This window comes from Apus apus, chromosome 18 (genome assembly GCF_020740795.1).
Source record: "Apus apus isolate bApuApu2 chromosome 18, bApuApu2.pri.cur, whole genome shotgun sequence".
Classification (NCBI taxonomy): Eukaryota; Metazoa; Chordata; class Aves; order Apodiformes; family Apodidae; genus Apus; species Apus apus.
The window spans coordinates 4,480,221-4,504,269 of NC_067299.1; the positions used below are offsets into that span (position 1 = coordinate 4,480,221).

General features: G+C 45.3%; 1 protein-coding gene and 1 long non-coding RNA gene across 8 annotated transcripts in view; one reads left to right on the top strand and one right to left on the bottom strand.

The window, feature by feature from the left end:
- Positions 1-255: 255 nt before the first annotated feature.
- LOC127392266 (uncharacterized) lies at positions 256-23,358 on the top strand. 5 transcript variants are annotated; one of them, XR_007891221.1, is made up of 6 exons: positions 256-950; positions 1,450-1,586; positions 2,950-3,048; positions 4,610-4,793; positions 10,186-10,423; positions 23,074-23,358. It is a non-coding gene; the product is annotated as an uncharacterized LOC127392266 (long non-coding RNA). The 5 variants fall into 5 exon arrangements; XR_007891219.1 differs by having other exon boundaries at positions 1,550-1,586; XR_007891222.1 differs by having other exon boundaries at positions 1,550-1,586; positions 2,950-3,039.
- TBX4 (T-box transcription factor 4) overlaps positions 7,667-24,049 on the bottom strand; it is a 41,414-nt gene continuing 25,031 nt past the window's right edge. For 2 of the 3 annotated variants that reach the window (XM_051636007.1, XM_051636008.1), the window contains 4 exons: positions 13,322-13,474; positions 10,889-10,977; positions 10,173-10,414; positions 7,983-8,778 (listed from right to left, as the gene is read on the bottom strand). In XM_051636007.1, the coding sequence (XP_051491967.1) occupies positions 8,156-8,778; positions 10,173-10,414; positions 10,889-10,977; positions 13,322-13,474 (1,107 nt within the window). In that variant the 3' untranslated portion in view covers positions 7,983-8,155. Of the gene's footprint in view, positions 8,779-10,172; positions 10,415-10,888; positions 10,978-13,321; positions 13,475-24,049 lie in introns of all 3 variants that reach the window. The other variant, XM_051636009.1, reaches the window with a different exon arrangement.

Here is a 24,049-nt window from a genome sequence, read left to right on the forward strand (position 1 = left end):
CCATCCACAGCAGCTCCTCTTTGTATCCCTCTTGTTAAGTTATAGGGAGTTTTATAAGCCAAAGCCTTACTGTACTGTCTGCCGACTTCTATCCTTCTACTGAAGGTGTCTGGGTAACAGTTGTAGCCAGTAACCATGTCCCTAATTCCAAGTTCTCCATGTGTGCTGCCAGGAAGCCTGGCGCAGCTTTGCTCTGCAACATAATTGTCCCAAATGTTTGGTCAAACGTTTTACTGGGCACTGGGTCACCTTTTTGCCAGGAGGGGAGGTGGGAGGGTGAGAGGAATAATGAGAACAATTTCCCTGGAGGGCTCAGGAAAAGTCTTTTACCCCCGGGGCCCCCCTGCTCCTTCCCCTCTGCTCTGACCCTTTGCAGCTGCTGCTGGGCTACCTGTCAGGATGCTTTAGGAACTGGGGGTGGGAAAGGTCAGAGTAATAAGGGGACAGATATTTTGTTGACCAAGGACTGAACCAGCTCTTGATGGCCTTGCCCAGGAGCATAAGGAAGCCAGCGATACCTAGCTAATGGACTCCAGCAGAAAAGCTCTTAAATGAGACTGAACATATAAAATGTTACAGATGCAATGAGTTGCTCAGTTCCTTTAATGCCACTGGTCTTCTAAAGAGCCTCTGACCCTCCAAAATTAGGGGGACAAAACCCACAAAAAGTAATTTTTACTGTATTTATTGCTCATTCTGAACCTCTTTTATAGAAATCCAGCCTTTGGCATTGAACTCAGATAATATTTTATTAGAAGAAAGCATGATTCACTGAAGTGCTGCACTTAAGTATCTATGGAAAGGAAAACACAAGGGCACAAAAGAAGCTAGGCTGTGGAAAACCAATCCAAGGAGCCATTGCCACACAAAGAATCTCAAGCTGTAGTAAGAAACACCAGGAAGGAGCAAAATATTTCCAAGGAGATATCTGAGCATAGTGTTGGAGCCAGGTGAGGAGTTTCTGTTCCTAGGTTCTTGGTTTAATGTCTCTCTTGTCACACCAAGGATGGTCACTGGAACTATCAGGATAGGAGTATCCCAGCCCTCCCTGGCCTCACTCTGTAGAACTTGTGTATGTTGAAGTACGAGATGTGCCCTCTTGCTTTTTCAGGCACCCCCTCCTGACTGCTTGTGGTGGCACCTGCCCACCTTGGAGGGCCTGGGCAGTGTTTGTACAAAGACTTAAACTCCTTTCCCTTATATCTGCCTGATGAAGAAATGTAGAAAAACTGCAGGTCGTGCAAACATTTATGTACCAGGCCTGGGCTCAGTTCTAACACGGAGTGTAAATTTAGTCCTTCTCCGTGATACTGGACAGAAATCCCAGTGGGTGGAAGTTTTTCCTGCCTCTAACCTGTCTACTTGACTTCATAATGATAAATGGTGGGAGGGAAAGGGTGAGGGGGGGGGGAAACTGACTAAGCTTTGAACTGGTTGTGTCTTACTAAGGATGGGAAAGAAGAATGCGGATTCATTCAAAACAGAATTTTTATATGGGTAAAATCTTTGGTATGTTTCTCCTCTTGATCACCTTTGGTGTTCTCATAAGGCTTAGACCAAGTCGTCACCCAGAGATGTCTGATCAGGTAAGACCTTGTGGCTACTTTTATTTTTTTACTTTAAATTGAATTACTTCCTTACTCGTACTTCTATTTCTGTCCTGCTCAGAGTTGCTCAGTAGCTGTCACCTTTGCTTTCAGTCTAGGTATCCACTGCATGCTGACTGTTTCATATTACTTCTGATGCACAAAGCAAGTTCATCACCTTTCCAGGACATTTAATGATTGAATCCTCATGTCCAGGGCTATTTGCTTGAAAGTTTCAGGCTAAAACTAGTGCTTGGATGTAGGAGGAGTAATCAATGGTTTGAGTCTTATGTTTTGAGCTATCCATTTGTGTATTAGACTCACAACTGATGTTAAATACAACACAGTGCATTAGATTGAAAATTTTATTCTTCTCTCAGGAGCTGCTCAGATGCACTGGGCAGGGGTAAACCCTGATATGCAGAGTGGGGCTGTGTCATCCATCAAACTCAAATACTTTATGCCTCAGACCTCAACTGTACAATGCACAGCCCAGGCTGCAAGCTGGCCTTGTTGAAAAGGAGATTAGAGGGCTGGTCTCACTCTGCTGAAGTCTAGAAAAGTTTTCCTATTGACTTCAACAGAAACAGGACTGAGCCTTATGATTTTGGCACAAAAATATGAAAATATTCTTTTTCATCTCTGCTGAACACTGAACTGCAGCACACATTGTTGTCTGCCTTATGTAAGATAGAAGCTGTTAAGGAGAAGTAGTAGTTTTGCACATATTGTTCTCTGCACATGTTGTTCTCTACGAAATAATTGTTAAAGGATGCATCCCTTCCTGCTGGCAGTATCTTAAGGTTTAGTCCACAAATTTGGCCCAATTTCCTGCTATCAATATAAACCTCCCAACTAGAAGCTACATTTGTCAGATTTTGTCTTTCAGAATTGTTAAAGTCACTGGTGTCCAGGCAGACAGTGCCAGCATTCCACAACATCTTTTTTTTTTTTTTAAAGGAAAAAAAAACAAAAAACAACACAACAAAAAACAACTTCCTTCAGTTTGTAAATACAACCCCAGTGAAACTGTTCATCCAAAGTGTAACAATGTATGGCTGAAAGATAAAAATTAGTATTTGCTGAAAACTAAGGAAAATGACAACAACAAAAACCAGATTACATAAGTTGGCTTTTGCAGAATGCTCTTTCAAACCTCTTACCCTTCAGTATTTTTCTGTGGAACAAGAGCCTGTTGACCTGTCATAGCTATTCCTCTTCTTTTCATTCCATTGGGTTTTGCTTTTCTTTTGTTAAACAAGCTTCTAATGAACAGAAATCCAAATGATCCTGATTGTAATTGAACTAATGTTGTCAGCCCTATCAGCACTAATTAATACACTTTTTTATTTCCTTCTCTCAGGACCCAGTTCCATGGTGGAGCCAGGTTCAGGATGCAATTTCCAGCCCAGAGATGCCTTGCTGCCCATCTTGAGACTGTGACATTTGAAAGGTCAGTCAGGTGAGCATGTTTGCAAGTGGTGACCAGGATAATGGTCTTTCTGACCAAAGGCAGGTATGTGGCTTGCTTGGTAACCACCCAGCACCATGGCACAAAGCTCCAAGGGGTTTAACTTCCCTTGTGTTTACCCAAGGAGTTTCTCAGCAGGGTTGGGCAGCCTGTGCCAAGTTGAATTTTAAACTTGGGTTTAAATACAAGACAGGCTGGTCCGTAGGGTGCAGGGCTGGGAATCCTAGCACCAAACTGCAATCTTTAGATTGTGCCTACAGGGGCTGTTTTATGGGCAGAGTCTCATGCCAGTGTTTTCACATTATAAAATCCAGTTCATGTTGGACAAGGCTTTTTGCTTTTGTTGCACCATTCCCAATATTTTCTTCTCTTTCATTTTTAATATTGACCCTGTACTTTGTGGAAAGGAAATTAGTTCAAAACCTGATTCTCTCTGTCAGCAAGTCATGGTCTCATGATTTCTCTTCCAGCCTACTACGACAGCAGTAAAAACCCTCAAATCACATTGAATTTAAGGTGCCTCTTGTCACAGTAAAATACATGGCACCTCCTCAGAGCAGATCCTTAAATTAAAATATTGTCAATTTTTTATTTGCTGTTCAAACACTACTGCAGGAACGTGAGTGGCCGAGGGGAGTTTTTTTTTCCTCCTTCTGGAATTTTTCTCTATAACCATCCACAGGGGAGTTCTCATCTTCAAAAGAAACATTCCTGCTATACAAGCTGCAAAAAGAATTATTTAATGACATCATAAATTAATACAGAGAGGCACAAATTTTCCAAAATGTGGAGAGAGAAGGAAAAAAAAAGAATGTTTGCCAAAAACACCCCAGCTCTTCCAGACTTAGGCCTCTCCTGAGCCTTTGAGCAGCCAATGATACCAAATTGAATGGTGGGGCTTTTGGCATGACTGGAGTTTAGCTTGTTTAAATGTTGGCAAATATTCATATTACTCACATACTCAGTTAGCTGATGCAAATATTTGTTCTATTTAGAGTTGAGTCCAAACTCGGTGCTGGCGTAAGTGCTGTTGGACTCAGTGGAACTAAACTTGCTCGTGCCAATATTACATTTGGACATCTACCTTAAAGAAAAACAGAGTTAAAAAAAAAATCCCCTAGTCTCTTGGTCCTGATGAGAATAGATCAATGGAAACAGAGCTCGTGTGGAGCCAAGTTTTCCTCGCTTGCTAATTTTTGGCCTTAATCTGATTTGAAGTGGACCTAGTTTTGCTGGGCTTGGATTGTCATTCCCTGCTACACTGCAACAAGCCATGGCACCAGAGCTGGAGCTGAAAAAGCCTCCACACATGTGAAGTTCTCCACATTCTTGAGAAGCAGAAGTGTTTAAACTGTAGTAAATCAAACCCTGACAAACTAAGCATACTTGATCTGGTTTAACGCTGTGCAGGTTGTTGGGATTTGATTTTTTTTTTATTTTTTTTTTTAGTGATGTCTGAAGTTTAGTGTTTCTGATTTGAAAAACAAATAGGCTGACTCCTCAAGGATGCTTTGCTTTTGCTGTGCTCATTTGTGAATGTCTCCACTGCCAGGCAGACGTCACCAGGACCAGTGCTGCTCAGCCAGGTGCTTGACAGGGACCTGCACATGCAGCAGTTGCCAAACCACCTGGATGGGAAATGCAGAGGAACTCAAGTGGAACCTAGATGCCTCCTCTGGCTGGAGCAGTGCTGGCCACCTCGCCCTGAGAGCTCTTGGCATTGCATGCATCAACAGGTTAGAAACTTTACAGTGAAAAAAACCCAACACACAAATCCCCCACCCCAAACTGAAATAGAATGCCTTGTTTCTGCTTTGTAAGTTAATGCAACCAGAACATGCTTCAGGGATGTAATAACCATGGATCTGTGCTCAGGCTGTCATTTGTAAGCTGATCATGGTTTAAATGCCCTTATCAGTGTCACATAGAAGGGGGATGCCACTAAGTTAACTTTAGCCATTTAGAAACAGGAAATCTAGTCTGAGTGGCTGAGCTAGATTCCCCTGAGTGGAAAAAGATCATCACTAGAGAATGATACATTGAGTTTTAATCTCAATGTCTGATCTCTCTCCATTGACTATAAAAGGAACCCAGATGACCAGACTAGCATATATAAAATTTTGCATATTTATTTGCTAATTCAGCCCTTTACAATCAGGTCCTCTCCTCACAGATATCATGTACTATTTTTATAACCAAAAGCGCTGACTTTCACAGGGCACTTGCTCAGCTCTGGTGGCTGACTTGGGACTGAGCCTCAGCAAAGGCAGCAGGGCCTGCTGTGAGCTTCATGTTAAAACTGGGATTAATTACATGTTCAAGTCTCCTCTACATCCCCTGCATTAGCTAACAGCTGCTGGAACAATTCTTGTAGGAGTTACGTTTTAAACAGCCTTAAATCAATAAATACTGCATTGATGAGCAGAAAGTATATGAAAAATGGTTTAAAATAGAAGCAATGATTAGTCATAAAAAATTATCTTGTTATTCTGTCAATCGTATTTGTAAACAGGCAAAAGATCCACTCTAGCTTGTAGTTTGGACTCTGGACTGCTCACCCCATTAATTTTTAGGTTATAGTGGCAGCATTTGTCTCATTTGGTGTTGATTTGGTGTCACTATGAGAAATGAACTGAGCATTTCAAATAATGGTTAGTGACACCCTCAGACCTCCCCCCCCCCCCAACTCCAACTTTTAATTCTTCGCTATTGTCGTTATTCCTACGTATAGGAATGTAATTTTGGTGCTCTTCTTCTCAGGCCAGTGGCTGCTCTTACCTTAGCCTAGTAGTGCTTGGTGTGTGTGTGTGTGTATCAATTCATGTGTCCATTAAAACAAAAGAAACACGAGATCCCACCAACAATCCAAGCCCAGCTTTGTCTTGTGGTGGGCAGTTAAAGTTTGATGTTGTAGCTGTGAAATGGTAAAAGAAGAGCCACATGTGCATTTTGTGAAAGTATGATCTTGGTATAGTCAGACAGTAGGAGACAGAAGAGTGACAAGGCATCCAGTAATTCACCACAGAAACACTTTCATACTAATTATTGAAATGCACCCAGAGACAACTTATAGTAGTAAAATGACTTTATGTTCTGATAAGTAAAATAAAATGTCCATGCTATGTAACAAACATTTAAAAATTCCATACCACCTGGATCTAATGTGGTTTCTAATAAAGATTTATCTGTAGTATATATGTTTTTATCTAACCAATTCTTAGTTTTTACATCAAAGGTGTGTAATTAAAAAAAAAAATCTTAAATAGATGTCTTTCAAAAAAAAACTTGCAACATTCATTTTTATTAAGTATTTCTTTTGTAAAAAGCAAAGCTGAACTGGACACGTGGCCTGCATTTGTGATATATATATATATTTTATATATATAATATATATGTATATAAATAGCTATTCAGCATGCAAAGATTGTAGTGATTTCCAAAATCTGATTACAAAAGCCACACCAGTCACACACACAGTCTGCTGAATGGGTGTATGGGATTGCCCTGGATGAAACGTGACCTTGACTTTATTGGCCTTGGGATTCTCTCACTGCAAGCACCTGCCCTCATCCACCAGCCTCCTCACCAGAATGGATTCATCAAACAGCAGACCTACCTCCCGACTTCCACATTTATATTTCAGCTTTTTGCCTTTGCCCATTTGGAAAGCAGGAGAGGGGGTGGAAAAAAAACAACCCTCTGTGTATGACCAGAGCTTAAATATCACACTCCTTAGTGGAACCAAACTCCCAGCATCACCTCTGCCTTGCCATCCCATGGGACAGCATTGCCTTGGAGTTTAACAGGATGGACAAGCTGCAGACTGAAGGAGAACACATCCCTGCTCAGGAGCTTTTGTGGGTGAAGGCAACGGGAGCTTCATTCCAGAAACAGCCCAACTTGCTTTCCCACCTGAGGCTGTTCACCCCGTAGCTGTCGCTGAGTGATCCCTCCATCCCTTGCAGGGACACTGGTAGGCAAGGCAAGCACTGGAGTCAGTTCAGGATACCTCCACAGTAAACAATAGTAGCAATGTATACACTGGTTACAGATTTGTACCTGTTCTACAAATATTTGTACACTGTAAAGCCTGCCAGGTAATGGGAACTCATCCCACCCCACTATTAGGAAAAGATTCCTCTAAGCCTCCTTTATGCTGAAAACATTTCTTTCCGAGTTAGCTGCAAAAGAAAAAGTGTAGCACAAAAGGCAAGTTTCAGCTGAATATGAAAGAAATCAAGGACCAGGAAATACAGAAATAATTTCTGGAAAGTATTAGCGACTTTTAAGCTTAAACTTCATAAATATATTGCAATAAGCAAATGTGAGTCAATCAACAGATGGGAGTCTGAAGACACTGAGTCTGATCCTAATGCTGCAATTAATTTGCTGTTTGGCCTCGGGCATAACACTTCACTTCTTAATTTCCCACAGCCACTCATGATGGTGGTGTGGGGGAAAGAGGAGACGTTTGTGCATTGGTGCCTTCTCTCTGCACCGTGGCACGAGCCCCGTGCTGTGCTGGGGAGGTCCTGGAGCAGCACCACAGCTCCTGCCCCACTGCCCAGCCTCCCTGCCAGCCCCTCTGCTCCCACAGCTCCAGCATTTCCAGAGGAAGAAGGAATTTCTACAGATAAAAAGAGCAAAAAAGTGCTGCTACAGCAGTCCTTGAACTACACAGCTGAACAGATTGCCTTTTCCTTGGACTTTTGGGATGCTGTGACTTCACGAACCAAGTACCGTAAGAGTGAAGCTCCTATTTTTCCCAAATAGCCAAAATTTGCTTACAGGTGTTTAATATTACAAGCAAAAGAAAATTACTAACTACTTCACATCGTGAAGATGGTGTCTACTGGATCAGTAATAAAGACACAAGAATGAATTTATTGGGAGTCAGGAAGAGACTGATGAATCCAGCCCACCAAGACAGGAGATGTAACTCTCTGTGTGTCTGAAGATATGAGCTCTTCACCCACACAAATCCCTCTGGAAATGCACGTGTGTCTCACGGAAGTGCAAGTTACCCACAGGTAGCGACACCGATTGAACACTGTTCTGGGGCAGTAACGTTGGCTGTGGCATCTCTTGGCCCTCAGAGTCATCCATCAGTCCAGTTCTCCACAGTCCCCATCCCTGAATGATACGGCAGCGACGACTCCCTGGCCAAGGAGAAGCTTTGGGAGTAGAGGAATTCGTTGGCCGCGTTTAGGTGCGGAGAGGGGGGTTTCCTCTCACACATAGAGGGGTGCACCCTTTCCCTCGGGAAAGATGAAGAAGGGACGCGCTCCCGAACCTGAGACTGGGACAACTGGTTGTAGACACTGAAGTGGCTGTTACCTGGTGGCTGTGAGCCTTGACCCGTGATGGCCGGGAGCCGCGGCATCATGGTGGTGGCAGTAAAATGAGCAGGGAAAGGCTGGTAAGGGACAGTTTCCATTGTCTGAACGCTGTAGCTGGTGTAAGGTGCGACAGAAGTCCACATATTGCAGCTCAAGGGGGGAGGTGGAGGTGGCAGGTCATCAACCGTTGAGACACCGGCAATTTCAGCCCCAGAACTAGAGTACATGCAGGCTTCCCTCGGGGCCACCTCGCTGCAGTAGGAAGGGCTCAACATCTGCTGGTCATACGGAGGTGGGGAACGGAAATAGTGATCGTCTCCTACAGAAGAGGAGGCTTCCAGGTAGGAGCGTTTGCAGGGCAGGTCCAGGTGCCGAGCACTTTCTGCAAACAAACACAAAACAATAATGCACGTTCAGGAGCAGGTCCCAGAGTGACAGCGTTTAACAGCAATCTGCTGAGAGCCCGGGCTGGCTTGATGGAGTCCCTGTGGAAGCCAAGCCTGCAATCCATGAGTATTTCACTAAACTGGTGCGCTTTTTTTCCCAGATTAATCCATTTAAACCATTTTAGTTTGGAAAGACAATGTACAACATCAAAAAGACATTGTGTTGCAAATGTCAGGCTAATCCCCTCAGCCTCAAAGCATTCTGGTGACATTTATCAGGTTAAGTGAGTGACTTGGGCTACTATGCTCACATCAGAGATTACTTCACGTGCATCCAGATAACAGAGGGCCCTGGCACTCTCACAGTGTTACTCCTGACAAATTCAAGAAGTCTCTTAAAGGGTCTTATCACAGCCTGCCTTCCTGTCATTACAAAAATGACTATACATTTCCCAGATATTCGTGTCAAAAGCTGCAGAAATATTTGCAGATAAAGGAGCCCTTTCCCAGCCATGGGTCCTGCCCCTCAGCTTTGCACTGAGAAGCTGTGGCCCCTCTCCTACAGATTACGATGGCCGTGTTTACCAGCAGCTTTCTGTTAGTTGTTAGGGGAATATTCTCTGGATGAATTAGTGAATCCATCTGCCATGAAACATCTGTTAAAATGACACATTTGCTTCCCAGTCCTCATTAGTGGTGCCATTAGATTCCTCATTTGCCCAGGATCAGAGGATCTTCACAGCTTAAAGAAATTAGCGACCAATGAAACATGCAAATAGAAGCTTTTTTTTTTTTTTTCTTCTGTGCAAAATTTTTCCATTTAACTTAAACCATGCCATGATCTCATCTGATGCTGGACTAAAAGAAAGAGAATGTAGTCACAGCTCACTTAAACTTGAGAACCAGTGGATAAGAAGAAAAGGATGCTTCCACAACAGCTACCATAGTCCCAGTGGGCTGCAGCCATGGAGAGAATTGCTAATGGCTTTATCCTGGAAAACTGCTGAACATGTCTAACTTCATTAATGCTAATGACAGTGTCAGAACATCCCAGGAGAGATAGATAAGGCCTCCTCCAAACAATTTTTAATTCAGCTGATTGTAACAACGGATCATTTTTCCAGCAAAGTTTCATGCCACTTAAATTACGAATTCTGATCTTATTTTTTTGGCTCTGAGTCTGAATTTGCTTCCTATGGGACAAAGCCATGAATAAAGGTCCCAAAACCCAGCTCTTGGACCCTGACTCTCCCAAACATTTTGGTCACATCAGTAGCTTTGAAGATGAAGGCCTAAGAGCCAGATCCAAAACAAACTGGAATTAGTTTTAAGTCTGTCAGTGCCCAGTTATATTTGTTGTAATATTTTTCTATTTGTAAACTCAAGTTACCTCTTCTTTTCAGGCAATGATAGAAGAGCCCTGAATCTCTCTGCGCTGTGAAGGTGTTGAGTGGCAGATCTTGAGTATCTGAAGCTGCAAATTGCATGTGAGCACCGTTCTCATACTGATAATGTTGAAGGGTCTGGTGATTCCCATGAAGTGGGTTAACATCTGGCTTTGTTGAAAGCTGGCCGTGACTGGACACCAACCTCTGCCTCATGATGCTTTTGGAAATCACTGGATATTCTTTGCTAAAAGAGGTAAGAAAAAGTAACACCAGTTAGCCAGCAATTGACATTAACAGAAAGGTGAAGTATTAGTTTGTCTCCCCTAGAGCATCTCCATCCAATGACTTCAACCTCACACTCCACTGGCTGTGGGCACGTGTTACACCACCATAGGGAGTGTGTCACTGAACTGCAGGAGGAGCTTTTCAGGGGTATAAATGGCATTAAAAGCCCTAATGCCTTCAAGCAGAAGAAAATGCCTCCATGGTGGTGAGCACCCTTTAACTACTTCTTCTCCAAAGAGGTGCAGCAGAATGAGGATGACAGCCCAGCCGGATTTCTGCACAGGGCAGGGATCTGAAGGCTGTGTGTTGGACACCCCCTGCCCATAGGTGCTGCCTGGGGTCAGTGCACCCATGCACACATGTGAGCACACATGTGCACACGTGTGCCCACTGCAGCAGCTCCCCTGCCCCACCGAGCACTCGGCAGCCCTACCTCTGCAGCCGCGCCACGCGCAGGTCGCTGTCGTCGCTCCCCCTGAACCCCTTGGCAAAGGGGTTATTCTCAATTTTCAGCTGGGTTATCTTAAAAAAAGAATGAAACCAAGGATAAAGTGTTTGAAAAACAGGTCAGACCAGCAGGTGCAGCAGCAGGTCTGAGGCTGTTGGTCTCCAAGTGCCCCATCCTACGTGACCACCCACAAAATGCAGAGTCCATGAGAACTTCAACAGCTTAAAGACATGATGGCAGAGATGGTGTTTCTGCAGTCAGACCCAAAAGACAAACAGCTGTAGAGTTTGGTGCTAGATCTTGCAGAAACAGCTTTTCAGGAGGACAGAATTCCTGATTGGGAATGAGGACAGCCCAACATCAGGTTTGTACATCTTAATTTAATTTTGTTGGTTCAGTGACTACGATTTTCCTCTGATACGAGCAGAATAAGGGCTTCAGTCCCTCCTTGTCACCTTCCCCTGACCTCATCCAACCTAGGAAGGGGTTTTGGGTAAGCACCTTCACCTTCCTCAGTGAGCCAGACTCAGGGTAGCCTCTATCATCAGCTTTCAACCTTTGGGAGCCCACGGTCAGCTCTCCTTTTTTCTTTAGAAAGATAATTATTTGCAAGGACACTTCTTGCCAGCAGGATGTGTCCGAGCTAAAAATAACTCAGTAGTTTGTTTTTTTTAATCAGATCCCCAGACCAGGTTTTAAAAAAAAAAAAAAAAAAAACAAAACACAAAACATTGAGGTATTTCCCTCAGGTTGTGATTTGCTCAAGACCACAGTGAGGTTGTGATGAGACCCTCTGCAGACCCCACATGGGTATCCAGTGCCCCCCCCTCCCCAGCCTGCAGGCTCCACAGCAGGAGCTGGGAAGCACTGTGCCAGCTCCTTGCAGGATCTGAGCAGAAGGACTGGGGCTCATCTGTGGCATTTTCCCAAAATCTGGCAGGTCCACCCTGTGCTCCCAGCTTCCAGCCCACCCCCAGCAGCAGCTGTGTAGCAAGGACAGTGGAAGTGTTAAGTTTATGGAGCACTTTGGGAACCTTTGGGATGAAAGGCACTATTGACACACAAGACATTTTAAGTAGGTATTAAATAAGCTCTTTCTGGTTAACCATGTTTGGGCAACTGGTCATTTTATACCAACAGCTACAACTTTTCAAACAGGATTCACTGAAGTGTCCAAATAGCAACTTCTTTTTTCCCCTCCCCATCTTACCATAACACACACATCCATGTTTATGCTCTGAGCCTTTTAACTGCCTCACTAATTGCAAAATCTTGCAAGAACTCTATGCTCCAAGCATCAAAGGGCATGCAGGCATCCTGCTTGGGAGGAAAAGCTCTGGTCAGATTATTGGGGAGGAAGAATTTCACATATGTTCCTGTTCCTGCAGTATTTTCTTACAAATGTGTAGGAAAAAAAAACTGATACAGTAACACATGGCAGATGTGATGATCTTTAAGCTCCCTTCCTACCCAAACCACCTGATGATTCTGTGTCACATTCAGGGGGACAGAGGGTTCCAGTGCTGCTATTTCACTCTGCACGTTTATTTATGAATCTTGAGGTACTTTAAAAACTCCAGTTAATCCTCATGCAACCCTGCAGTGAGACTCCACCACCAGGGAGCCCTCAGGGCAGCAGGAGCTTGTGCAGAGACAGGCAACCAGGCATCTGGATTGAAAACCAGCCCCTGCCTGGTGACACTGCACCCACCCCCACGGAGAGGTGACAATTAACTGTGACAGTGCCATCTATCCTGCTGGTGACTTGAGTTGGTAGAATCCTCAGAGGGAACAGTACCCACTGCTGCCACTACCAACACACTCAAAAGAAGAAGAGACACTGAACCCTGCGTGTCTGGCACGTGCCTGAAGCACAGAACCAAGCCCTTGGTGTATATATATTATATATACACCCCCAGAAACAAACCCAAACCCCCTCCTGCCTTCACATGCTAACCACAGAGCAGGCTCTTAGCTGGGTTTTTATGGTTACATTCCTCATCTGTCTCACTAAATACACACACTATAATTACTTTTCACTGTAGATTTATGGGCAAGCTTTCCTAGGCATTATTAGATTTCCTTGCTGGTTTGAATGACATCTTAGCACGGTGCTTCATTAGCAGCTGGACCTGCAGAGCTTGCCAAGGTGGTGTTACCCAATGATGCCCACGCTGCTCCTGAGCTGCATCCTCTGGATGGAAACTTGATTTTTAATGCTGCCATTTCCTGAGGCACAAGAGCAGCAGAAGAGGCTCCCCCACCACCACCCCAACAAGCAGGTCCTGCTCATCAAAGCCCAGCGGTGACATCGCTGTGTCACGGCGATGGGATAGATCATTTAGCAGCCAAGAGCTGCCAGCTGCAAAAAGCCCACAAACAGAAATTAAAGGATCCTTAGGCAGAAAAGCAGCCTACCTTGTGATTCTGGTAGGAGGTCACTGATATGAAGGACGTCTCTGGGAAAACGTGGGTGCAGAAGGCTGTGTTCTTCGACCCAAAAGCGTTGTTCTCGTCTGCCTTCACGATATGCAGTCGGGGTTGGTATTTATGCATTGAATTAAGAATGATCTGAAAAATTATTGATGCCAAAGTGAGAAATCCAATTTAAATTAAAAAAAAAGAAAAAAAAGACAAGCCATAGGTCTTTGACAGACTTTACTAGCAGGACACAAAAGTCCACTAGTGCTCAGCTGTAGCTTTGCTTTCAAATTGGGAGGGTAAAAATTACATTATATAAACACACTTGAACCGGGACAGAAAAGGTTTCTGCTGCTCTGGCAAGCAGAACTGAACTGAAAGCCTTCCTGGTAAACCCTCATTTTCTTATTGCTATTGGATAGAGTCAGTCTGGGTGGAAAAAAAGTCATAAATTTTTTTCCCAGCTCATGCTGAAACTGTAGTGTATATATATATATATAATTCTCCAGCAGACTGGTCCATAAAGATTCCTAATAAATACTTTACTGAGCTGAAAAATACAGTTTAGCAGAGGCAGAAAAAAAATCACAGAAACCACAGAGGGGAAAAAAAAAGCCAACTATTTTTCTTTTATCTGCTGGTAAAAAAAAAAACCTACAAAAGAGGAGGGGTTTCCCCCCCCCCCCCCTTCTTTTTCCTCCTGGTGCCTGGGTCTGGGCATCCTTGGCAACCACCCCAGGGCTCCTGCCCCTTTTCTGGTCTCTGGGTGAGAGGCAGGAGTTGGTCAAACACTTTTTTGTGTTGGGGGCTTGAGGAGGAGCTGGGGTCCAGCAGGGATTGCCCAGTCCTGGCTCCTCCTGCGGAGCCTTCGGGGCCGAGTGGAGCTGCCCAAGCTTGTCCCAGCCCTGTCCCCATAGCATTGTTCTTCCACAAAGAAGGGATGTGTCCAGATGCTACAGAGGAAAATGGATTTAAGAAATGGAATTTCTTTGAAGAAATGGAATTGTTTTTAAGAAAAGCTTTTATTCCTTTTACGGGCCAAAGAAGAAATACTGCTTTCTTCTTATTTTCTTGGCATAACCCTTTTCAGTCTTCTTTTCCCAAGTTGGCTAATTCAGTCTGTCCACCCTGAGCCTGGATGGTCCTGGAGGCAAGGAGACCTCCAGCAAGGCTGACACCCTTGCCCAAAGCAGCAGTGAGGACACGTCCATCACTGATGGAGACCCAGGCAAAGGGTCAAGAAGGGAAGACCACAACAGGTGATGTCTTCAACTGGAGGTAGATAAATGGATGGATGCTTGGACAGATGGCTGTACACAAAGCAGCACAGCAGCATCAGTTTGCACTCATTATATATTTAGCCAATTTTAAACGAGAATTCCCAAGAAAAAGAAGGCATTTCCTCCATGATGGGTGTTTGTTCTCAGGAATCCTTTCTGTTTCATGCCCGCGTGAGAAGAGCTCGGGGCTGGGATGCTCCAGCTGGGATGGGAGGCAGCGTAAGGAGCTTGTGCTCGTTAAACCCCCTCATCTGGCTGCACGTAACTCTGCCCACAGTAGCTGGCTGCATTATATACCACTTAAATGCAATTTTTATTGTTGACATTTTCCAGACAACCTTCCCTGCTCCCCAAGAGAGAGAGAATGAGGAATTTTTGGCATTTTATCAGCTTTGCATCAAGTCTCTTAACCACTTTGCGGCTGTTGATGTGCAGGGTGTAGAGTTGAGAGGGTCGGCTCAGGTTTGGGGCCTTTTCTCTTGCTTTCATGTATCAGCCACTCGTAAAACAAAGCCAAGATGAATAACACCAGAGGGCTGGGCCTTCCATAAGCAGGGACATTTTCATTTTCAATAATTAAGAGTTGAGCCAAGGTGATAAATAATGGTTGTCTGGAGCTGTCCTCACTGCCTGTCCCTGCCTGCCCAGGTCTAGCAAGGATGAGTGACTTGTCCCCAGAGCCAAAGGAAATCAACAGCAGGACAAAGAAAACAATCTTAAACTGAGATTTCCAAAGGAAAATTAGGAGGCCATTTTTTGATATGCTCTGGATGACTAGCCTGCATTCCCCTCTCCAGAGTAGTATCTGCTGGGCTATATTGACCCCTTTAATTTCTGTATTTTTATTTTTTTAATAACCTCTCTAAAAACCCAAGGCATCCAAACACTCTCCAAAATGAACAAGTCATTACTTTTTGGAGCCTGATAGACACATACAGGAAAGACTTTTTAACATGTGCTGAGGGTTGCAGTTGTGGCTACAAACCTGCCTGGAGGGTCATGGTGAACTGCTGGATATCTGTGGGAGGTTTGTGGGGAGGAAAAAAAATGGCTTAATTTAGCCACTGTATTTACAAGGTTGGGCATCACTTTCCCTTGCACCAAAGAGTTTTTGCCCATGTCTCTTAGTGTAAGCACCTACTGGAAATTGCTGAATTTCTTTGAGTTTAGGGACCATGAATGGAAACCTCCTTGAGCTGTGCCAGATCAAAGCCAACCAGCCCACAAAGGGGACAAAACATAATGAGTAGACATGAGAACTGCAGAGCCCTGAGGTTACCTTCTTCAAGTCAGTGTCCATGGCTGTGGGTGGAGAACAGCTTCCAGAGAAGCAGAGCCCCATAAAAATACAACATTCTCAAAGAATGAAGAAATATCCCTTCAGCTCTTTGGCAGAGCAGTCAGCACGGGGATGGAAATGGCAAGTGGAGGTGCTGCATGGGGGACTTCTCACATCATTTCTTTTCCAGGGGGGGCAGTGACCACTTGCCCCATATTCAACAGTTCACAGGCTTGAAAGCAAGAACGTGTCCAGAGGCCATGTCTGCACATGCATCCCCCTTATCCCTCTTCCTTGTACTTGCTGTAAGCCTTGTGCATTGAAAAACCCCACAAATTATTCCAAAAAAGCCTCCCAACCCTGAGCTGCAAACACGGGGCCTCTGCAAAGTGAAATGCCAACAATTTGGGCTAAATAGTTTTTCAAGGCCACTATGGAAAACTGGTCACTGGCTAAAAATACTCAAAACAAATGTAAATTCCACCCCGATGACAAACACCAGTGGAAAGATTAACTTAAAGGATTGTGTCAAAAATGAGAAGTATTTTAATTGACGGGCCAGAACGTGGTTGCTGCTGCTTGGTGAGGGCAGGCCCAGGGCTTCAGCAGCAGGACCCACGGTGATGTAGGAGCCCTGATCCTCCAAGATGATGCTAAAACAATAACTTCCTATTTTTCTACAGTTATCTTTTTCATAGTGAGGACACAGGGAGGGGATGAAGTCAGTGTCAGACACTGTCACACACGTTTTTAAATTGTTTTTGGTACAAAAGGTTTGAAATAGATGAGCCACTAAAGAAGAACCAGTGTTTGTCTTGCCACTGAGAAGAATTACTGGTGTATTGGTGAGAGGGGAATTTTAATGTGATGAAGGACAAGGACACAAAATGAGCAGCACTGAGGCAGACTGGCCCAGTAACTGAGAGCCTCTCTGCAACGTGGTGATCTTGTCTATTTGCCTATAGAAGGCACTGCTCAGCTTGCATGAAATGGCAGCATATTTAGAAGTCAAACCAATACTTTTTTTTTTTCTGTTGAAAAAAAAAAGGGGGGGGGGGAGGGAGGAGGAAAACAGGTCTCCCAACCAGAGTTGATGAACCACCTCAAATTTAGGAAGTGGCTATTGGCTCAACATCCCGACATGTTACCCCATGATGGTGCCACCTCCCACCATCCCCCCCCAAGCACTCCCTCTGCCTAGAAAAGAAAAAAATACACATTTTTCCAGACACAAACTTACTGCTATAGAGAAATTAATAATAAAGAAATACAGAAACCAACAAACCAACCAAGCTGGCTAATTTAAGAGCAGCAGCGTGGATGCCACTAACAGGCTGCACTGACCCAACCCTGGGGACCCTCCTCACCCCAACAGCTCCTCCCAACACTGGAAGAACATTTTCCACCCCTCATCTCTGGGATAGTCACCAGGAGGCACAGCCTGACGCTCGCAGGATGCCTCCCCCCCTGTCCACAGCCCCCATCCCAACCTCATTATTGCTGGCCAGAGAGGAGCCAAAGCAGATGTTGGGGCTGATGTCACTTCTACCCCCTCCACGTCGCACGTGTGGACCAGATTGCGAGAGCGATGAGCTCCAAAGTCAAATGTGAGCTTATACAAACTGCCTTTTTTTTTTTTAGACACACACACACACACACACACACACACCCCCCCCCATTTCCCTCCTTTCTGCTGCTCTCACAGTTGGCAGCTGGAACTTAAGCTGTAATATATCTCAACTGTTAGTTTGGGGCTTTTTTTTTAATGCCATTCCAAATGTCCAAAAAAAAAAAAAAGAAAGTGTCATTTGCTCCTTCCATTTAATTTCACTTGGGAAAACAAACTCCTTCAACATCTAATCTCACACACTGCTGAGTAATGTTGGCTTGAAGATATTTGCAGGCTCGGGCCCGGAGGCTTGAAGCTTAGCAGGGCAATGGGTACCCCCTGGCTTGTGGCAATGCAAACTTGCCTTCAAATCACCAGTAAAAATGTATTTACTTTGGTATGAAATTTGGGGAGGTGATTTAAGAGCACTCCCTGTTTCACCAAGGTATCGGGTGTCATATGATGCAGGGGTTGTCATGGCAACCTCCCTTTTTATATTGAATAGTAAATGGCTACGAAAAAGCCACATAATTTTATGGTTGCTCCCAGGGGATCATATAACTAATATAAAATCTCTCATTTTAATATATTTTTCTGCTGCTTTCTTCCTTCCTTCTATTCTTTCAAAGTGAAAAAGCCTTTGAGAGCTGAGGTTGGCCCTTGTCCCACTGCAGGACACTGAGCTGGGGTGTGAGGGACCAGAATAAAAATGTGACCATTTGGTCTCCCTTGTGGAGAACGAGGCTCTTCCAGAACTGCAACCATGGCTGCAGTTTATCTTCATTTAGTATTTTGAGCATTTAAAGGTCTAAAACATCCCAACCCTGTCTAGGAGTAAATGGCTCAGAGATTCCTCACAGAGATTCCCTGTTGTTCATCCTGGGATGAACAGAATGGCTCCAGGGACAGGAGAGCAATGCTACTGCCCTGAAACAGGTTGGAAAAGACCCTTAAGATCATTTGAGTTCAACCAAACAAACCAGACAACTTCTACAGCAGCTACAAAGCTAGCTCTAAAATTCCCTTAACCTCATCCTCTCTATTTTCCAGTCACCTCCTGGAAATGCTCCACCTTGCTCTGCTCCCAGCCAGCCCCCGAGCTGAGCTGCCTGGGGCAGGGCTGAGCAGTCATACCCCACCCATGGGGGAGGTGGTTAAAAGGGCCTCTTGCCATCCAGACCCCTCTCTCAAGGCACCCAAGGAGGAGCCTCCCAATCCCACATGGTTGTCCTGGCAATCCACACAAGGGGGGGGGAAAGAAAGGCTGTAAAATCCTGGGAAAAGATTCAACATGAGCTCAGACAAATTGTTCCTTACAAGAGGGCCAAAACTGGGATTTTTTTTTTTTTTTCTCTCAGTTCTTTTTCATCTAACATCAACTGACATTCCTGGTAGTGTTTCCTGGACACTCCATACTGCTTTGGTGAGGAGGAGACCTCTCCTTCCACACTAGCTTGTGAACATCTACTTGTGGCCAGCCAGGGAAGGGTGGCCCCCCCCCAGGTGGGTGACCTTGGGACACCCACCCAAAGCGTCCCCTCGCCACCCCACACCAGGGCCTCATGTCACCTGTGGGTGCAAAAGGTCTTCCCCAAGCTGTGAGCTCTTCCTTTACCCTTCTCCAGGCCTGCTCCCCACCCAAGACTGGACGATGATTTCAAGATCTGGTTCTAGTTAAACTTCACTAAAATCCACTGCATTAGACTCATATAAGCCAGTAATGTAACAACAAAAAGATGGAACACCAGTTATGTAAATCTTCTTTTCAACCAAGAGCTCCTCTGGCCGTTTCTTACCCAACTATTTAAATTGCACACGGGTCTATTCATCCCAGGGGAACACATGCCATCCCCAGCTGCTCCTTTTCTTGTTTGCAGGAACAATATAAAACTTCACATTGGGCTTTATAATTTATTTGGGCACCACTATTTCTCAGATTGGCTGTAAGGCATTTCCTAAAATCAAGGGTGGGAAAAAAAAAAAAAAGAAGAAGAAGAAAATAACATTTTAATGGACAGTCTTTCAGCAGGAGGCTTGGGGATGCAGGGAGGCTGCTGCTGAGCAGGCACAGGAATCTTATCCTGGCACCCAGGGAGGAAACTGCTTGGCCACAAGTCATAAAGCAAACAAAAAAAATTCTAACTAAAATGTGGGGTTTCATAAGATTACTAGGACATTAACCTAATTAAAAGTGCCTGACAAGCAAGGACAGAAAACTGCTACAATTTAATTAATAGAAAAAAGAGAGGGGAAATCCCAAGACTAGGGAAAAAAAATGTCTTTCAGTGCTTGTTTATCAAATAAAACCAAGTGCGCAAATAATAAAGCTGGAGACAAATAACAAACTCAGCATTAAAGAGTAAAGCCAGTAAATAACAGATTTGGGTCAAGAAAATGAGGAATGTAACTTAAAATGTCATCACATGTGACACACCATCTATAATACTCTGTAGTTTTAAGCCTCAGTAGGTTACATCTCAGAAACTAAATGACCCCCACATTTTAGAAGCAGATAAAGGCCATTTTGGCAACTGAAAGCTGCATCAGGAGCCAAGAGAAGCAGGTACAGGTGCTCTGCTGGGGGTGGGATTCAATCACATCTCTACAGGTACTTGTCACAATCTCTACTTTTAATCTTATCACTTGTCTTTTTCTTTTTTTTTTTTTTTTTTTCCTGCAGGGGTATCTTTATATATTCTGTGTTGTTTTTTTTTAAAAAAAAAAAAAAGAAAGAAGGAAATAATTTCCAACTGATCTGGTCCCAGCTGAAGCCTGCCAGAAATCCTGATGTGCTGCTCTCGCCCTTTCCAAGCTGGCCTGGCTGCAGAAGCCTGTGAGAGAGGCTGATTTCTCTGGCAGAGGTTTAATTTCAGTGGAGTCATTAACAACAGCAGCAGAACCCCCTGAGCTGTACCTGCTCCTCTGCCTACAGGCACCAGCTGTATCGAGCTCTGAATCTTCACAGCCTGCCTAAACTCAGGGGACCTGAGAGCAAGATGGGGTTTCCTCCAGATCCAATTGCACCTGGTGAGATTGGCTTCCCTCAGAGCTGCCATCCAGGCCACCACTAGCTCCTCTGCAGGTGGAGAACCCCATTCAAAACAGCCTCAGAAGAAAGATCCCCCTGGGCTGTCCCTGATGCTGTACCTAAAGCTGGTACCTCATGGCCAGACCTCTCATCCTCATGGCCTCCCTATCTATCATGATTGGAGTGTAACACCAAATTAAAGTCTGCCCTAATTCAAAGCCTCTGCTTCAGCAGTCCTCGTGTTGAAGGACACTGCTCAACCCTTGCTGGGCCATTTCTAGGGACCCCTTAAGGTACGTTAATACCTTCATGTGCATTATTATGCACTTTTATATCACTTATTATGTATGTTTATGTACATTATTATGTACTTCTATATCTGTTAGCAGGAGGGCTGGCTGTGCTGGGGGGCTGTTGCCTGACACAGCACCCCATGCTCTCCTCAATCCCATGGGAGCAGGACTGGGACCCTTCCTCAGCTGCTGAAGCCCAGGGCAGCATCTGCAGGTTCTCTGGGAGGCAGGAATGAAGGGCTGAGTGTGCTGAGGGGTTACTAAGGCTCTGTGCTGTCCCCGTGCCCCAGGCACTCAGGCTCAGCACTCCAAGTGGAGAACAAAACACATCATTTTTGCTTCAAAGAGCTGCCAGTCTCAGCAGCTTAAACACTACCTTGAGCCAGGAGATGAAGAAAAGCCCAAACAGCAAAACAACGAAAAAAAATCCTGATTAACTGAAACAAGTTGCACAGGAGAACAACTTGACCATGGTCTGAGCCAAAGCCCCTCAGCAAATCCCCCACCACCACCCCCAGTGTCCCTTGGGCAGCTTCACCCCCGCCCTGAGCACTGAGCATCCCTCCCCTGCTGGGGCCAGGAGCTGCCCCAGCTGCCCCACAGCTCACTGGCCATAAGGACCATCTCAAGGGCACCCTCCACCCCCATGTTTACATACTTCAAACCTCTGAAGAAAGGGGAATTCCATTCCTGAGCATTTATCACTGTGGAGACACTCATCAGGATTCGCTCAGTATCCCCCCGTATGCCTTGAAGTGACTTACAGGAAGAAATACAAGGGTTATGTTCTCCTTTCCAACCAAGAGGCTATTTCTGTGCATCAGCTACAGCTGCCATTAGCCAACCCAGCCGTTGGCACTGCAGTGATATAACCTGGCTGGTGATGGAGAGTCTGAGAGAACTGGGTTTGTTCAGCCTTGAGGAAAGAAGGCTCAGGAGGGACCTTATTACCATGTTCCAGTACTTAAAGGAGGGCTACCAAGAAGATGGAGACTCCCTATTTACAAGGAGTCACATGGAAAAGACAAGGGATAATGGGCACAAGTTGCTCCTGGGGAGATTCTGATTGGATGGACACAAGAGGTAAATTTTTCACCATGACAGTCAAACATTGGAATAGTCTCCCAAGAGACGTGGCAGATTCCTCCATATTGGACAGTTTTAAGTCTCAGCTTGACACGGTGCTGGTCCTTCAGGACAGTATCCTGATGATCCTTCAGGTCCCTTCCAACCTGACATTCTGTGAGTCCACGATTCCTGGTTTTTCACTTGGAAAACACAGCTAGGTGCTTCCCTGACAGAATACTTTGGCTGTGGGTAAGGGATGACCCACCCTTGTGCAGCTTGTGGGCACTTGAGAGGACCTTTGTCCCTGCAGAAGGACCTTCTACAGCTGCCCATTAATCACATGCCATTAGAGAGCAAAGCATCAACTCTGCCAGAATCACTAACCCTGTCACTCACCAGCCCCACGTAAATCAGAGGCTCTATCAGGCTGATTATCTCTGCATGTAAAGATTTGAAAATACATAAATTAAGATTTTACTCTAAGCACAGGTGGCTTACAGGGCTTTAGGATCAGATAGACCTCGCTGTACCCAAACATTACAGGGGCTGCTGATTTCTAAATCCATTCTCAACATGAGCATTTCTCAGTCGTTAAGCCTGGGGTGAAAGGAGCCTTTCATGGCCAAAAAAAATCCCCCCAGAGGAAAATATACAGCCCACATTTTCAGGCTGTGGTGCGTGAGCTGGGCACAGACTTACCTGCCACAAAACCTGCTCACCCAGAGGGTTTGCAGGCAGATTACAGAGCTCTGCATTTAATTCCTTCTTCTTCAAAATCTGCACATTTTTATGTGTCTGCATTGAAAAATGCCTCCCATGCCTCTGACGGTAACTAATCATTTCCCACAGTAGATAACTGAAGCAGAAGCAGCAGGAGTGAGGGTGGGGACTGAAGAGCAGTGGTTGGTGGCTGGGTTTGAGGGGCTGGTGTCAGCACACAAGGCTTTCCCCCCCCAGCAACCCCACAAATAATCCTCAGGCTAATTCCAGGGATTGCTGCAAGGCCTTCAGCTCCATAGCATGTTAATTAAGCTGTTTAACTTATTTTAAGCCTCAAATGTACCTACACTTGCCTTTATGAACTCCATGGGGCTGCTTGTCCCTGATGTTGAGCAGCTATTAGAGCACACGGAGTCAGGGAACGGATTCATGAAGTCACTGAAATAATGTGGATTTTCTGTCCGGTTTTCAGGTGAAACAACAGTGCCCAGCTCAGAGGAACTGAGCCCCATATCATGATGTGTTCTCCCTTCAGCCCTGTGTCCTCCCAGGCTGTGGATGGGGACTAAGCCCAACAGCCCATCCTGCTCCAGCTGTGTCTGCGATCCCGAGCCCATAAACCCACCATGTCCTTCTTTAGAGATCCCCGTAACACCACGGATGCTCCAGCGTGATTCCAAGATCAGCTCCCCACATTAACTGGTAGGTGAACAAGCAGAGGAGCTGGACAAACTCCTGGTTTTTTCCCCCCCCCAAATAAATGTCTACTGAAAAATAAAATGGTTAATCCAGAAAAGGAAGATTGAGCACAAAGACATTTTGCTGTGCGCCTTTTCCCCATCTCCTCACCCCTCCTGCCCCTGGTTTCTCTCTGAGCCCTGCACATCAGGGCATGGCAAGGGCTGAAGAGTTAAAAAAGAACAAGCAGGGATGGGCTCTGCAGGGTTTGGGGAAGCCAGGAGGAGCTGGAGCCTGGGACAGTGGGATCCAGGTAGGGAGCCAACACCTGGGGACACCTGCAGCGGCTGAGGGTTCCAGGGAGGGTGAGCTGGCACGGCTGCCTGCGCACCAAAAAAAAGTGCCCCAGCAGAAATCATCACCTCGTGTGGTTTTGAGGTTTGGAGAAAATCAAAGACAAAAGGAAATGGCAGGCAGGCTTTGCTGGAGCACGAGAAGGCAAACAAACCCTGTGGGTTTCCTGGCTTGTTTTTCTTAGGGAGCTTTATGAGTGTTTGCCGTTGCTGGGAACAAATTCCTAGAAATGCAACACTGTTGTTAGTCAGAGGGTTCTGCCTTCACCAGGCAGGGCTGGGGGACTGCACCCTGCTGGGCACTGCCTGTCCCAGGGCCATCAGCCACCCCTGCAACTGCAGAACAGTTCTCAGCATGAAGAACTGGACAATTCACACTTGCCTGGCAGAGCCCAGCCCTCCTCCTCATGCACAGCA